The 16,154-nt window shown below is 39.9% G+C and overlaps 1 protein-coding gene across 1 annotated transcript in view; it reads right to left on the minus strand.

Moving 5' to 3' along the window:
* LOC106594365 (leucine-rich repeat-containing G-protein coupled receptor 5A) overlaps positions 1–10,949 on the minus strand; it is a 193,308-nt gene extending 182,359 nt beyond the window's left edge. Inside the window, 1 exon segment of the mRNA XM_045700214.1 lies at positions 10,449–10,949. Within this exon segment, the coding sequence (XP_045556170.1) occupies positions 10,449–10,648 (200 nt within the window). The 5' untranslated portion in view covers positions 10,649–10,949.
* Positions 10,950–16,154: the final 5,205 nt, after the last annotated feature.

Consider the following 16,154-nt stretch of genomic DNA (forward strand, 5'->3'; position numbering starts at 1 on the left):
AGACAGGACAGGTACTGTGTTTAGTGTGATTCTATAAACATGTAGACAGGACAGGTACTGTGTTTAGTGTGATTCTATAAACATGTAGACAGGACAGGTACTGTGTTTAGTGTGATTCTATAAACATGTAGACAGGACAGGTACTGTGTTTAGTGTGATTCTATAAACATGTAGACGACAGGTACTGTGTTTAGTGTGATTCTATAAACATGTAGACAGGACAGGTACTGTGTTTAGTGTGATTCTATAAACATGTAGAGGACAGGTACTGTGTTTAGTGTGATTCTATAAACATGTAGACAGGACAGGTAATGTGTTTAGTGTGATTCTATAAACATGTAGACAGGACAGGTACTGTGTTTAGTGTGATTCTATAAACATGTAGACAGGACAGGTACTGTGTTTAGTGTGATTCTATAAACATGTAGACAGGACAGGTACTGTGTTTAGTGTGATTCTATAAACATGTAGACAGGACAGGTACTGTGTTTAGTGTGATTCTATAAACATGTAGACAGGACAGGTACTGTGTTTAGTGTGATTCTATAAACATGTAGACAGGACAGGTACTGTGTTTAGTGTGATTCTATAAACATGTAGACAGGACAGGTACTGTGTTTAGTGTGATTCTATAAACATGTAGACAGGACAGGTACTGTGTTTAGTGTGATTCTATAAACATGTAGACAGGACAGGTACTGTGTTTAGTGTGATTCTATAAACATGTAGACAGGACAGGTACTGTGTTTAGTGTGATTCTATAAACATGTAGACAGGACAGGTACTGTGTTTAGTGTGATTCTATAAACATGTAGGCAGGACAGGTACTGTGTTTAGTGTGATTCTATAAACATGTAGACAGGACAGGTACTGTGTTTAGTGTGATTCTATAAACATGTAGACAGGACAGGTACTGTGTTTAGTGTGATTCTATAAACATGTAGACAGGACAGGTACTGTGTTTAGTGTGATTCTATAAACATGTAGACAGGACAGGTACTGTGTTTAGTGTGATTCTATAAACATGTAGACAGGACAGGTACTGTGTTTAGTGTGATTCTATAAACATGTAGACAGGACAGGTACTGTGTTTAGTGTGATTCTATAAACATGTAGACAGGACAGGTACTGTGTTTAGTGTGATTCTATAAACATGTAGACAGGACAGGTACTGTGTTTAGTGTGATTCTATAAACATGTAGACAGGACAGGTAATGTGTTTAGTGTGATTCTATAAACATGTAGACAGGACAGGTACTGTGTTTAGTGTGATTCTATAAACATGTAGACAGGACAGGTACTGTGTTTAGTGTGATTCTATAAACATGTAGACAGGACAGGTACTGTGTTTAGTGTGATTCTATAAACATGTGAGACAGGTACTGTGTTCAGTGTGATTCTATAAACATGTAGACAGGACAGGTACTGTGTTCAGTGTGATTCTATAAACATGTAGACAGGACAGGTACTGTGTTCAGTGTGATTCTATAAACATGTAGACAGGACAGGTACTGTGTTTAGTGTGATTCTATAAACATGTAGACAGGACAGGTACTGTGTTTAGTGTGATTCTATAAACATGTAGACAGGACAGGTACTGTGTTTAGTGTGATTCTATAAACATGTAGACAGGACAGGTAATGTGTTTGAGTGTGATTCTATAAACATGTAGACAGGACAGGTACTGTGTTTAGTGTGATTCTATAAACATGTAGACAGGACAGGTACTGTGTTTAGTGTGATTCTATAAACATGTAGACAGGACAGGTACTGTGTTTAGTGTGATTCTATAAACATGTAGACAGGACAGGTACTGTGTTTAGTGTGATTCTATAAACATGTAGACAGGACAGGTACTGTGTTTAGTGTGATTCTATAAACATGTAGACAGGTACTGTGTTTAGTGTGATTCTATAAACATGTAGACAGGACAGGTAATGTGTTCAGTGTGATTCTATAAACATGTAGACAGGACAGGTAATGCATTTAGTGTGATTCTATAAACATGTAGACAGGACAGGTAATGTGTTTAGTGTGATTCTATAAACATGTAGACAGGACAGGTACTGTGTTTAGTGTGATTCTATAAACATGTAGACAGGACAGGTACAAATAACTACGTGAGACAGAAGGGAACCGTAGGCGTTATAGAAAACCATCTCTCATTTCTCACTGCTCTAAACGTTCCTGTACCATCATGTACAATAACATCTTCATATTGTTCGAGTCTGGGACTTGTAATCTCTCTCTTCATGTGAAAAGTGAAATGAGCGATTCCACTGGCTCTGTATTGTCCCTGTGAATCCTGATGTGAATGATCTGAAAGATGCCCCAGGGCGTGCTAGTGATGATGTGTTCCCTAGCTGGCTCATCAAACTAATGGAAGAAGAGGCATTACGATGACAGAACGACAGACAGACATTACTCCCTTGACAAGTGGACCGATTAGACCAGACGGGTCTTGAGTGAAGGGATCTACCCAGGGCAACATTAGCAAGTGTGTGTGTGCGCCTTAGGGCAACATTAGTTGTGTGTGTGTGTGTGTGTGTGTGTGTGTGTGTGTGTGTGTGTGTGTGTGTGTGTGTGTGTGTGTGTGTGTGTGTGTGTGTGCGCCTTAGGGCAACATTAGCGTGTGTGTGTGTGCGCCTTAGGGCAACATTAGCGTGTGTGTGTGTGTGTGTGTGTGTCTGTCTTAGGGGCAACATTAGTGCGCGCGTGTGTGTGTGTGTGTGTGTGTGTGTGTGTGTGTGTGTGTGTGTGTGTGTGTGTGTGTGTGTGTGTGTGTGTGTGTGTGTGTGTGTGTGTGTGTGTGTCTTAGGGCAACATTTAGCGTCTGCAGGATTCAACCCTCGTTTAGAGAGCAGCTTAGTGAGTTCACCTCCCTCATCACAACAAATAGGTTACGTCCCAAATTACACCCTGTTCCCTATTAAGTGCACTACTTTTGACTAGGTCCATAGTGCACAATTTTTTACCAGAGCTCTATGTAGAACAGGGATCAATTTGGTACACAGACAAAGTCAACTCCACCACACCCCAGCTCTCTCTTTTCCATCATTTACATAAATTCATGTCGCGGCCGGCAGCCCATTCTCTCTCAGAAAATGTTTTAGAGAGAGACAGAGAGAGAGACATTTCTAACAAGGTTGTTCTCATTGCGTATATTGCATTCAAACAGCAGTGGTAAACTGTTTGATAGCTGCATAAGCATAAACCCGTTCACATGGCTTTACAACACAAACACGCGCCGATTGCAAGGAGAAAGGTGAAAACACAGTCCCCAGGTGAAGAACGATGTAGTGTATCAGTGATGGAGGTTAGACCCTTCATTTAGAAGGAGAGAGAAAACACAGTCCCCAGGTGAAGAACGATGTAGTGTATCAGTGATGGAGGTTAGACCCTTCATTTAGAAGGAGAAAGAAAACACAGTCCCCAGGTGAAGAACGATGTAGTGTATCAGTGATGGAGGTTAGACCCTTCATTTAGAAGGAGAGAGAAAACACAGTCCCCAGGTGAAGAACGATGTAGTGTATCAGTGATGGAGGTTAGACCCTTCATTTAGAAGGAGAAAGAAAACACAGTCCCCAGGTGAAGAACGATGTAGTGTATCAGTGATGGAGGTTAGACCCTTCATTTAGAAGGAGAAAGAAAACACAGTCCCCAGGTGAAGAACGATGTAGTGTATCAGTGATGGAGGTTAGACCCTTCATTTAGAAGGAGAAAGAGAGAGAAAAGCTTTAATCTTCATTGTACGTGATAAAAAATGTTAAATATCACAAGCTTCAATGTGATGCTTAAAATAGACTTTCTATGTGTTTAATCTTACACCTGCCCCAGGCCATCTCTTTATGGGCCCTATACGTTATGACTTGCAAAGCTTTTTTCCCCCCTCTGCTATTATTTAAAAAAAATACTTTTACAGCGGTTACCTCCCTTCTCCCACTCCCCCCCACCACCACCACCACAAACTCTCATGGCCTCCCACTTGTCACTTCTCCAAGTACCCACCATGAGGTGTTGATTTGAAATGATCTCCCCAAACAAAAAGGTGACTGTTTAAAACACTTCTGGCCTACGTTCAGATGCTTTACGAGCAACATTCAGTTCTATATTTAACTCTATTTAATGTGTGTGTGTGTGTAATGTGTGTGTGTGTGTAATGTGTGTGTGTGTGTGTGTGTATGTGTGTGTGTGTAATGTGTGTGTGTGTGTGTGTGTGTGTGTGTGTGTGTGTGTGTGTGTGTGTGTGTGTGTGTGTGTGTGTGAGTGTGTGTATATGTGTGTGTGTACGTGTGTGTGTGCCTCTTGAGGGCTATTTACCAGCTGTGTAATGTTTACAGGGCTCAGTCTGCAGAGGGGAAGGATGATGGATGATGGATGGAAAAGTCTGCGCTGTAAAGGACTGTCACATCAACCTTGTATAGCAGGCTTAACGTTTCCCTATAGAAGGACTGTCACATCAACCTTGTATAGCAGGCTGAATGTTTCCCTATAGAAGGACTGTCACATCAACCTTGTATAGCAGGCTTAACGTGTCCCTATAGAAGGACTGTCACATCAACCTTGTATAGCAGGCTTAACGTTTCCCTATAGAAGGACTGTCACATCAACCTTGTATAGCAGGCTTAACGTGTCCCTATAGAAGGACTGTCACATCAACCTTGTATAGCAGGCTTAACGTTTCCCTATAGAAGGACTGTCACATCAACCTTGTATAGCAGGCTTAACGTTTCCCTATAGAAGGACTGTCACATCAACCTTGTATAGCAGGCTTAACGTGTCCCTATAGAAGGACTGTCACATCAACCTTGTATGGCAGGCTTAACGTTTCCCTATAGAAGGACTGTCACATCAACCTTGTATGGCAGGCTTAACGTTTCCCTATAGAAGGACTGTCACATCAACCTTGTATGGCAGGCTTAACGTTTCCCTATAGAAGGACTGTCACATCAACCTTGTATGGCAGGCTTAACGTTTCCCTATAGAAGGACTGTCACATCAACCTTGTATGGCAGGCTTAACGTTTCCCTATAGAAGGACTGTCACATCAACCTTGTATAGCAGGCTTAACGTTTCCCTATAGAAGGACTGTCACATCAACCTTGTATAGCAGGCTTAACGTTTCCCTATAGAAGGACTGTCACATCAACCTTGTATAGCAGGCTTAACGTTTCCCTATAGAAGGACTGTCACATCAACCTTGTATAGCAGGCTTAACGTTTCCCTATAGAAGGACTGTCACATCAACCTTGTATAGCAGGCTTAACGTTTCCCTATTGAAGGACTGTCACATCAACCTTGTATAGCAGGCTTAACGTTTCCCTATTGAAGGACTGTCACATCAACCTTGTATAGCAGGCTTAACGTTTCCCTATAGAAGGACTGTCACATCAACCTTGTATAGCAGGCTTAACGTTTCCCTATAGAAGGACTGTCACATCAACCTTGTATAGCAGGCTTAACGTTTCCCTATAGAAGGACTGTCACATCAACCTTGTATAGCAGGCTTAACGTTTCCCTATAGAAGGACTGTCACATCAACCTTGTATAGCAGGCTTAACGTTTCCCCTATAGAAGGACTGTCACATCAACCTTGTATAGCAGGCTTAACGTTTCCCTATAGAAGGACTGTCACATCAACCTTGTATAGCAGGCTTAACGTTTCCCTATAGAAGGACTGTCACATCAACCTTGTATAGCAGGCTTAACGTTTCCCTATAGAAGGACTGTCACATCAACCTTGTATAGCAGGCTTAACGTTTCCCTATAGAAGTACTGTCACATCAACCTTTTATGGCAGGCTTAACGTTTCCCTATAGAAGTACTGTCACATCAACCTTTTATGGCAGGCTTAACGTTTCACTATAGAAGTACTGTCACATCAACCTTTTATGGCAGGCTTAACGTTTCACTATAGAAGTAGTAAACAACAGATGTCATTCATGCATATACTTAATCTAAGGCTGATTGCAGCACAGACCTTAACACCTTCAGAATAGCTCAGACAGAAGGAAGTCAAACGATGCTTTAAAAGAGTCTGCTCTGCCCTGCTACAGCTAACTGCACTCTTCTGCCTGCGCTGCCCAGCCGCCACAAGTGAGACAAAGTGCTGGAGAAAATTGATGACAGAACTCTCAACACCTCAGACAGGACTGTTCCTGGTGTTACTGACAAAGAGAGACAGACAGAGAGAGACAGAGAGAGACAGAGAAGGAGACAGACAGAAAGGAAGAGAGAAACAGAGAGAAACAGAGAGAGACACAGAGAGACACAGAGAGACACAGAGAGACACAGAGAGACACAGAGAGACACAGAGACAGAGAGAAGAGACACAGAGAGACACAGAGAGACACAGAGAGAGACACAGAGAGAGACACAGAGAGAGACACAGAGAGACACAGAGAGACACAGAGAGAGACACAGAGAGACACAAGAGAGACACAGAGAGACACAGAGAGACACAGAGAGACACAGAGAGACACAGAGAGAGACACAGAGAGACACAGAGAGACACAGAGAGACACAGAGAGACACAGAGAGACAGAAAGCACAGGAGCCAGCCTGTCACCTCTCCACTGGACAGAGAGAAAGAAAGAAAGGGAACAGTGAGACAGATAGAGAAAGTGAGAGAAAACGAATGAGAGAATAAGAGAGAGAGACAGAGGAATAAAGGGGTGAAGGAGAGAAAGAGAGGAAGAAAGAGAGGAAGAAAGAGAGAAAGGGGTGAAGGAGAGAGAGAGAAAGCGTGAGAAAGAGAGAGCGGAAGAAAGAGAGAGAAAAAGAGGAATAAAGGGGTGAAGAAGAGAGAGAGAGAGAGAGAAAAAAAAAGAGGAATAAAGAGAGAGAGGAATAAAGGGGTGAAGGAGAGAGAGAGAGAAAGAGAGAGAGAGAAAAAAGAGGAATAAAGAGAGAGGAAATAAAGGGGTGAAGGAGAGAGAGAGAGAGAGAGAGAGAGAGAGAGAGAGAGAGAGAGAGGCCAATCAGCTCTCTCATCTTTCCTCCTCTGAGGTGTGTGAAACATCAAGATATGCCTGTCTGTCTGATGCCAGCGGTGCAGGGCCAGGCAGGCTGGTCCATACTGAGAGCTGGTCCTCGTCCGGCCAGGACGGTGTGCTAGCTTGGCAGCCAGATATACCGTAGCTCTCCATGCCATGCAGTGAGCCTGCTATTCCTGGGGAGCTGTGAAATCTCTATGTGTCCTGTTGAATTGTCATAGATGACACGGGAATATAGAGAGAACCAGCACCACCAGGAATGTATGTTTTAAAATCTATTTTTAAGTAGCTGGGTCAGGTTCAGGGCAACTAGACTAAACATGGGCTGACATGTGGGTTGTGTTTCTGAAATCAGCTGATAATAATAATAATAATAATAATAATAATAATAATTTAAAACGTGATGTTCTGTTTCTGTTACATGGGATAAAAACTCCACCTGGGATTTCAGATTTTCTAATAATAACGTAAGACCTGAAGATATGCATAGTACAACACAGGTATAACAACGCCATAATACAATACAGGTATAACAACCATAATACAACACAGGTATAACAACTCCATAATACAATACAGGTATAACAACCATAATACAACACAGGTATAACAACTCCATAATACAACACAGGTATAACAACTCCATAATAAAACACAGGTATAACAACTCCATAATACAACACAGGTATAACAACGCCATAATACAACACAGGTATAACAACGCCATAATACAACACAGGTATAACAACCATAATACAATACAGGTATAACAACTCCATAATACAACACAGGTATAACAACTCCATAATACAACACAGGTATAACAACTCCATAATACAATACAGGTATAACAACTCCATAATACAACACAGGTATAACAACTCCATAATACAAACACAGGTATAACAACTCCATAATACAACACAGGTATAACAACTCCATAATACAAACACAGGTATAACAACGCCATAATACAACACAGGTATAACAACTCCATAATACAACACAGGTATAACAACTCCATAATACAACACAGGTATAACAACTCCATAATACAACACAGGTATAACAACTCCATAATACAATACAGGTATAACAACTCCATAATACAACACAGGTATAACAACTCCATAATACAACACAGGTATAACAATCCATAATACAACACAGGTATAACAACTCCATAATACAACACAGGTATAACAACTCCATAATACAATACAGGTATAACAACTCATAATACAATACAGGTATAACAACTCCATAATACAACACAGGTATAACAACTCCATAATACAACACAGGTATAACAACTCCATAATACAATACAGGTATAACAACTCCATAATACAACACAGGTATAACAACTCCATAATACAACACAGGTATAACAACTCCATAATACAACACAGGTATAACAACTCCATAATACAACACAGGTATAACAACCCATAATACAACACAGGTATAACAACTCCATAATACAACACAGGTATAACAACTCCATAATACAACACAGGTATAACAACTCCATAATACAACACAGGTATAACAACTCCATAATACAACACAGGTATAACAACTCCATAATACAACACAGGTATAACAACTCCATAATACAACACAGGTATAACAACTCCATAATACAATACAGGTATAACAACCATAATACAACACAGGTATAACAACTCCATAATACAACACAGGTATAACAACTCCATAATACAACACAGGTATAACAACCATAATACAACACAGGTATAACAACTCCATAATACAACACAGGTATAACAACTCCATAATACAACACAGGTATAACAACCATAATACAACACAGGTATAACAACTCCATAATACAATACAGGTATAACAACTCCATAATACAACACAGGTATAACAACTCCATAATACAACACAGGTATAACAACTCCATAATACAACACAGGTATAACAACTCCATAATACAACACAGGTATAACAACTCCATAATACAACACAGGTATAACAACCATAATACAACACAGGTATAACAACTCCATAATACAACACAGGTATAACAACTCCATAATACAACACAGGTATAACAACTCCATAATACAACACAGGTATAACAACTCCATAATACAACACAGGTATAACAACTCCATAATACAACACAGGTATAACAACTCCATAATACAACACAGGTATAACAACTCCATAATACAATACAGGTATAACAACTCCATAATAAAACACAGGTATAACAACTCCATAATACAATACAGGTATAACAACTCCATAATACAACACAGGTATAACAACTCCATAATACAACACAGGTATAACAACTCCATAATACAACACAGGTATAACAACTCCATAATACAACACAGGTATAACAACTCCATAATACAACACAGGTATAACAACTCCATAATACAATACAGGTATAACAACGCCATAATACAATACAGGTTTAACAACTCCATAATACAATAGAAGTATAACAACGCCATAATACAATACAGGTTTAACAACTCCATAATACAATAGAAGTATAACAACGCCATAATACAATAGAAGTATAACAACTCCATAATACAAAAGAAGTACGCATAACACCTGCGTTTAATTACTGTAGAAATAACAGTAATAGAAAAGAAAAAAAAACGTGTTAATTCAGCAATAACTTTATCCAACTTAACTTAAGCATTTACTCAGTAGGCTACGTGGTCCATGTAAAAATTGATAAAACAATTTTGGAGTTGCACCATGATTGAACTAACTGAGCCATTGTTGATTAAGTTATGTTTAAAGTTAACGGCAGTTAGCCCAGTGGTTAGAGCATTGGTCTAGTAACCAGCAGGTAGCCTAGTGGTTAGAGCATTGGAGTAGTAACCAGCAGGTAGCCTAGTGGTTAGAGCGTTGGACTAGTAACCGGAAGGCTGCGAGATCGATTCTCTGAGCTGAAAAGGTAAAAATCTGTCATTCTGCCCCTGAACAAGGCACTTAACCCACTGTTCCTAGGCTGTCATTGAGAATAAGAATTAGTTCTTATTAAATGAGTTTCCTCGTTAAATAAATCTGTAATATTTTTTCCAATAATATTTGTAAATCTAAAATGGTATACAAATTAATCTCGTGTAAATTCAAACCAAACACGCAAATAAAATGTAGACTATATGCAACTAAATCCTATCCATAGTTTATTTGCCTGACAAGACCACGTGAAGGTTAACATTTGGAAAACAGCTTGCACGTTACTCTCTCTGCGAGCCGAGGCCAAATGAGGCTGGCTTCATATCTGTCAAAGTTGACTAGCCTTCATTACTGTAGTAGAGAGAGACGCACGAAAACAAGCGCTCTTTCCTAGTTGGTTAGTTAGTAGGCTAGAAGCCCGTGCCGTGCCAAGTGCACAGGTGCCCCGTTCTCACCGCTCACGAAGGACAAAATAGCCAAAATGAGACTTACAGATAAGAAGTAAAGACGCTAAGGTTGGCTGGAATTTCCGTGAGCCCGAGATCCGAGCAGTCGACACGTTGAAGCATGCCGTCCTCCTCGCAGTGACAGCGGGACGGGCAGTCGCCGACCTGAGCCCCCATCTGCGATATCGCTCCGCATTCCGCGACCACCAGCAATAAGATGATTAAAACTTTACGGCGATGCAACATGTCCACCGTTTTTTAGAGGAAAAAACTAAATCGCAGGTGCTGAAAAAACTTAACTAATAGTTTGCCGCCGTTTCAGTAAGTCCTTCCAAGTCTCTCAGTCTGCGGCTGTCTGTCTGGGGCGCATGGAGTGTTCAGACAGCGTGTCCCTCTGTTCCTATTCTCTGAGATCCATCCTGAAATGCTTCACAGCTTTAAACAGTCTCACCAGTGTGCCGCGTTTCGTGACGTCAGTCAATGCCATTCAAAACCAGTGAGCTAAGCGGAGCTGAGCGCGTCAATGATCTCGGGACGGGGACGAGTAAGCCTACCGCACGCACGCGGTTATCGCTCCTAGTATGCAAATGTACTATAGGCTGCTAATCATCCTCTTGCTTACCACTTTTGCCGCTCTGAACATGTCAATATGCCATGCAATGACTTATACATTTCACCACAACTCTCAAGTTGACTAGGCTACTGAGAAAGTTCTGAGACATACAGAGCCTTCAGAAAGTATTCCCACCCCCTCGACCTTTTCCAACATCTTGTTGTGTTACAGCCTGAATTTAAAAGTATTATGTAAATGTGATATTTCCGTTTTTTATTTTTAAGAAATATGCAACAACAAAAATCTAAAAAACATGTTTTCACTTTGTCATTATGGGGTATTGTGGGAAAATTAAATAGAACATATGAATCCATTTTTGAATTCAGGCTGTAACACAACAAAATGTGGGGGATTAATATTTTCTGTTGGCACTGTATGAGAAAAAGTTGAGATAAACGATTATGTCTGAAAGAACTGTCAATGATTGACATTTCGTTTTTATAACATGGTTCTATTAGGGTGCTGGACGGTGTGAAGGTTTATGGAGAACGCCAGTGAATGAATGCATTGTACTACTGCTCTAACAGTGTATTATTGTGTTAGTTGAGTGAATCAGCTATATCTATAGTGTAAAAAGTGAAACATGTTCTTCAAGTAATATGAGATAAGAAGATTTTATCAGGAAGCCCGAGGATGATGCAATCTCTACGAGGCAAGCTCAGTTAAAAAGCTACACCTCAAGGCATACAGATATAGTCTGGCTAATACCAAACTCTACTTCAGTGTCTGGAAAGGCTGTATTGTGTGGGTGGCATCAGCCAAGTCTCACTTTGTGTCATTTTTGGAGAAGAAGCGGTTGAGAGAGATGTTCAACTCTGAGACTAGAGATGTGTTGTTATCCTACAGGGGGGCTTATTGACGGAGGAACCTTTTTTGTTGTAATGTAACAGTTTGAGGAAAGGTTTGTGTGTGTGTGTGCATGTGTGCGTGCGTGCGTGTGTGTGTGTGTGCAGCCTGATCACTAGAAATAGACTTCGATTTCAGACGTTTGGAAAGGTTCTGAGAAAGTCCATATATGCCTTCCTCACCAAAAAAAAGAAACAAGATTTCCTGGCACTGGGTACGAACTCTTCATGCTCACAGCCGGAGCACGCAGCTCAGACCACCGCAAACCATGCAGAATTAACCATGTAACCATGCAGAATTAACCATGTAACCATGCAGAATTAACCATGTAACCATGCAGAATTAACCATGTAACCATGCAGAATTAACCATGTAACCATGCAGAATTAACCATGTAATCATGCAGAATTAACCATGTAACCATGCAGAATTAACCATGTAACCATGCAGAATTAACCTTGTAACCATACAGAGTTAACCATGTAACCATACAGAATTAACCATGTAACCATGCAGAATTAACCATGTACCCCTGCAGAATTAACCATGTAACTATGCAGAATTAACCTTGTAACCATGCAGAATTAACCCTGTAACCAAGCAGAATTAACCCTATTACCAAACAGAATTAACCATGTGATCATGCAGAATTAACCATGTAACCATGCAGAATTAACCATGTAACCATGCAGAATTAACCATGTAGCCATGCAGAATTAACCATGTAACCAAGCAGAATTAACCCTGATAACCAAGCAGAATTAACCCCTGTAACCAAGGAAAATGAACCCTGTAACCATGCAGAATTAACCCTGTAGCCATGCAGAATTAATCCCGTAACCACGGCAGAATTAACCCTGTAACCATGCAGAATTAACCCTGTAACCAAGCAGAATTAACCAGTAACCATGCAGAATTAACCATGTAACACATGCAGAATTAACCCTGTAACCATGCAGAATAAACCATGTAACCATACAGAATTAACCATGTAACCATGCAGAATTAACCATGTAACCAAGCAGAATTAACCATGTAACCATGCAGAATGAACCCTGTAACCAAGCAGAATTAACCATGTAACCATGCAGAATTAACCCTGTAACCATGCAGAATTAACCATGTAACCAAGCAGAATTAACCCTGTAACCAAGCAGAATTAACCATGTGATCATGCAGAATTAACCATGTAACCATGGAGAATGAACCCTGTAACCATGCAGAATTAACCCTGTAGCCATGCAGAATTAACCCTGTAACCAAGCAGAATTAACCCTGTAACCATGCAGAATTAACCATGTAACCAAGCAGAATTAACCATGTAACCATGCAGAATTAACCCTGTAACCTAGCAGAATTAACCATGTAACCATGCAGAATTAACCATGTAACCATGCAGAATTAACCATGTAACTATGCAGAATTAACCCTGTAACCAAGCAGAATTAACCATGTAACCATGCAGAATTAACCAGTAACCATGCAGAATTAACCCTGTAACCATGCAGAATGAACCATGTAACCATGCATAATTAACCATGTAACTATGCAGAATTAACCCTGTAACCAAGCAGAATTAACCATGTAACCATGCAGAATGAACCCTGTAACCAAGCAGAATTAACCATGTAACTATGCAGAATTAACCCTGTAACCAAGCAGAATTAACCATGTAACCATGCAGAATTAACCATGTAACCAAGCAGAATTAACCATGTAACCATGCAGAATTAACCATGTAACCATGCAGAATGAACCCTGTAACCCTGCAGAATTAACCATGCAACTATGCAGAATTAACCCTGTAACCAAGCAGAATTAACCATGTAACCATGCAGAATTAACTATGTAACCAAGCAGAATTAACCATGTAACCATGCAGAATTAACCCTGTAACCAAGCAGAATTAACCATGTAACTATGCAGAATTAACCATGTAACCAAGCAGAATTAACCATGTAACTATGCAGAATTAACCCTGTAACCAAGCAGAATTAACCCTGTAACCATGCAGAATTAACCCTGTAGCCAAGCAGAATTAACCCTGTAACCAAGCAGAATTAACCATGTAACCATGCAGAATTAACCATGTAACCAAGCAGAATTAACCATGTAACCATGCAGAATTAACCATGTAACCATGCAGAATTAACCCTGTAACCATGCAGAATTAACCATGTAACCATGCAGAATTAACCATGTAACCATGCAGAATTAACCATGTAACCAGCAGAATTAACCGTAACCATGCAGAATTAACCATGTAACCATGCAGAATGAACCCTGTAACCAAGCAGAATTAACCATGTAACTATGCAGAATTAACCATGTAACCAAGCAGAATTAACCATGTAACCATGCAGAATTAACCATGTAACCATGCAGAATTAACCATGTAACCATGCAGAATTAACCATGTGTAACCATGCAGAATTAACCATGTAACCATGCAGAATTAACCATGTAACCATGCAGAATTAACCCTGTAACCAAGCAGAATTAACCATGTAACCATGCAGAATTAACCATGTAACCAAGCAGAATTAACCGATGTAACCATGCAGAATTAACCCTGTAACCAAGCAGAATTAACCATGTAACCATGCAGAATTAACCCTGTAACCAAGCAGAATTAACCATGTAACCATGCAGAATTAACCATGTAACCAAGCAGAATTAACCATGTAACCATGCAGAATTAACCATGTAACCATGCAGAATTAACCCTGTAACCATGCAGAATGAACCATGTAACCATGCATAATTAACCATGTAACTATGCAGAATTAACCCTGTAACCAAGCAGAATTAACCATGTAACCATGCAGAATGAACCCTGTAACCAAGCAGAATTAACCATGTAACTATGCAGAATTAACCCTGTAACCAAGCAGAATTAACCATGTAACCATGCAGAATTAACCATGTAACCAAGCAGAATTAACCATGTAACCAAGCAGAATTAACCATGTAACCACAGATGGAACCTGCAGAATTAACCTGTAACCATGCAGAATTAACCATGTAACCATGCAGAATTAACCCTGTAACCAAGCAGAATGAACCATGTAACCATGCAGAATTAACCATGTAACTATGCAGAATTAACCCTGTAACCAAGCAGAATTAACCATGTAACCATGCAGAATGAACCCTGTAACCAAGCAGAATTAACCATGTAACTATGCAGAATTAACCCTGTAACCAAGCAGAATTAACCATGTAACCATGCAGAATTAACCCTGTAACCAAGCAGAATTAACCATGTAACCATGCAGAATTAACCATGTAACCATGCAGAATGAACCCTGTAACCCAGCAGAATTAACCATGTAACTATGCAGAATTAACCATGTAACCAAGCAGAATTAACCATGTAACTATGCAGAATTAACCCATGTAACCAAGCAGAATTAACCATGTAACCAAGCAGAATTAACCCTGTAACCAAGCAGAATTAACCATGTAACCATGCAGAATTAACCATGTAACCATGCAGAATTAACCATGTAACTATGCAGAATTAACCCTGTAACCAAGCAGAATTAACCATGTAACCATGCAGAATGAACCCTGTAACCAAGCAGAATTAACCATGTAACTATGCAGAATTAACCATGTAACCAAGCAGAATTAACCATGTAACCATGCAGAATTAACCCTGTAACCAAGCAGAATTAACCATGTAACCATGCAGAATTAACCATGTAACCATGCAGAATGAACCCTGTAACCATGCAGAATTAACCATGTAACTATGCAGAATTAACCCTGTAACCAAGCAGAATTAACCATGTAACCATGCAGAATTAACCATGTAACCAAGCAGAATTAACCGCAATCAAGCAGAATTAACCATGTAACATGCAGAATTAACCATGTAACCATGCAGAATTAACCATGTAACTATGCAGAATTAACCATGTAACCATGCAGAATTAACCATGTAACCATGCAGAATTAACCCTGTAACCAAGCAGAATTAACCATGTAACTATGCAGAATTAACCATGTAACCAAGCAGAATTAACCATGTAACCAATGCAGAATTAACCCTGTAACCAAGCAGAATTAACCATGTAACCATGCAGAATTAACCATGTAACCAAGCAGAATTAACCATGTAACCATGCAGAATTAACCATGTAACCAAGCAGAATTAACCATGTAACTATGCAGAATTAACCCTGTAACCAAGCAGAATTAACCATGTAACCATGCAGAATTAACCATGTAACCAAGCAGAATTAACCATGTAACCAAGCAGAATTAACCAAAAGCAGAATTAACCAT

Source organism: Salmo salar, chromosome ssa17 (assembly GCF_905237065.1).
Source record: "Salmo salar chromosome ssa17, Ssal_v3.1, whole genome shotgun sequence".
Lineage (NCBI taxonomy): Eukaryota > Metazoa > Chordata > Actinopteri > Salmoniformes > Salmonidae > Salmo > Salmo salar.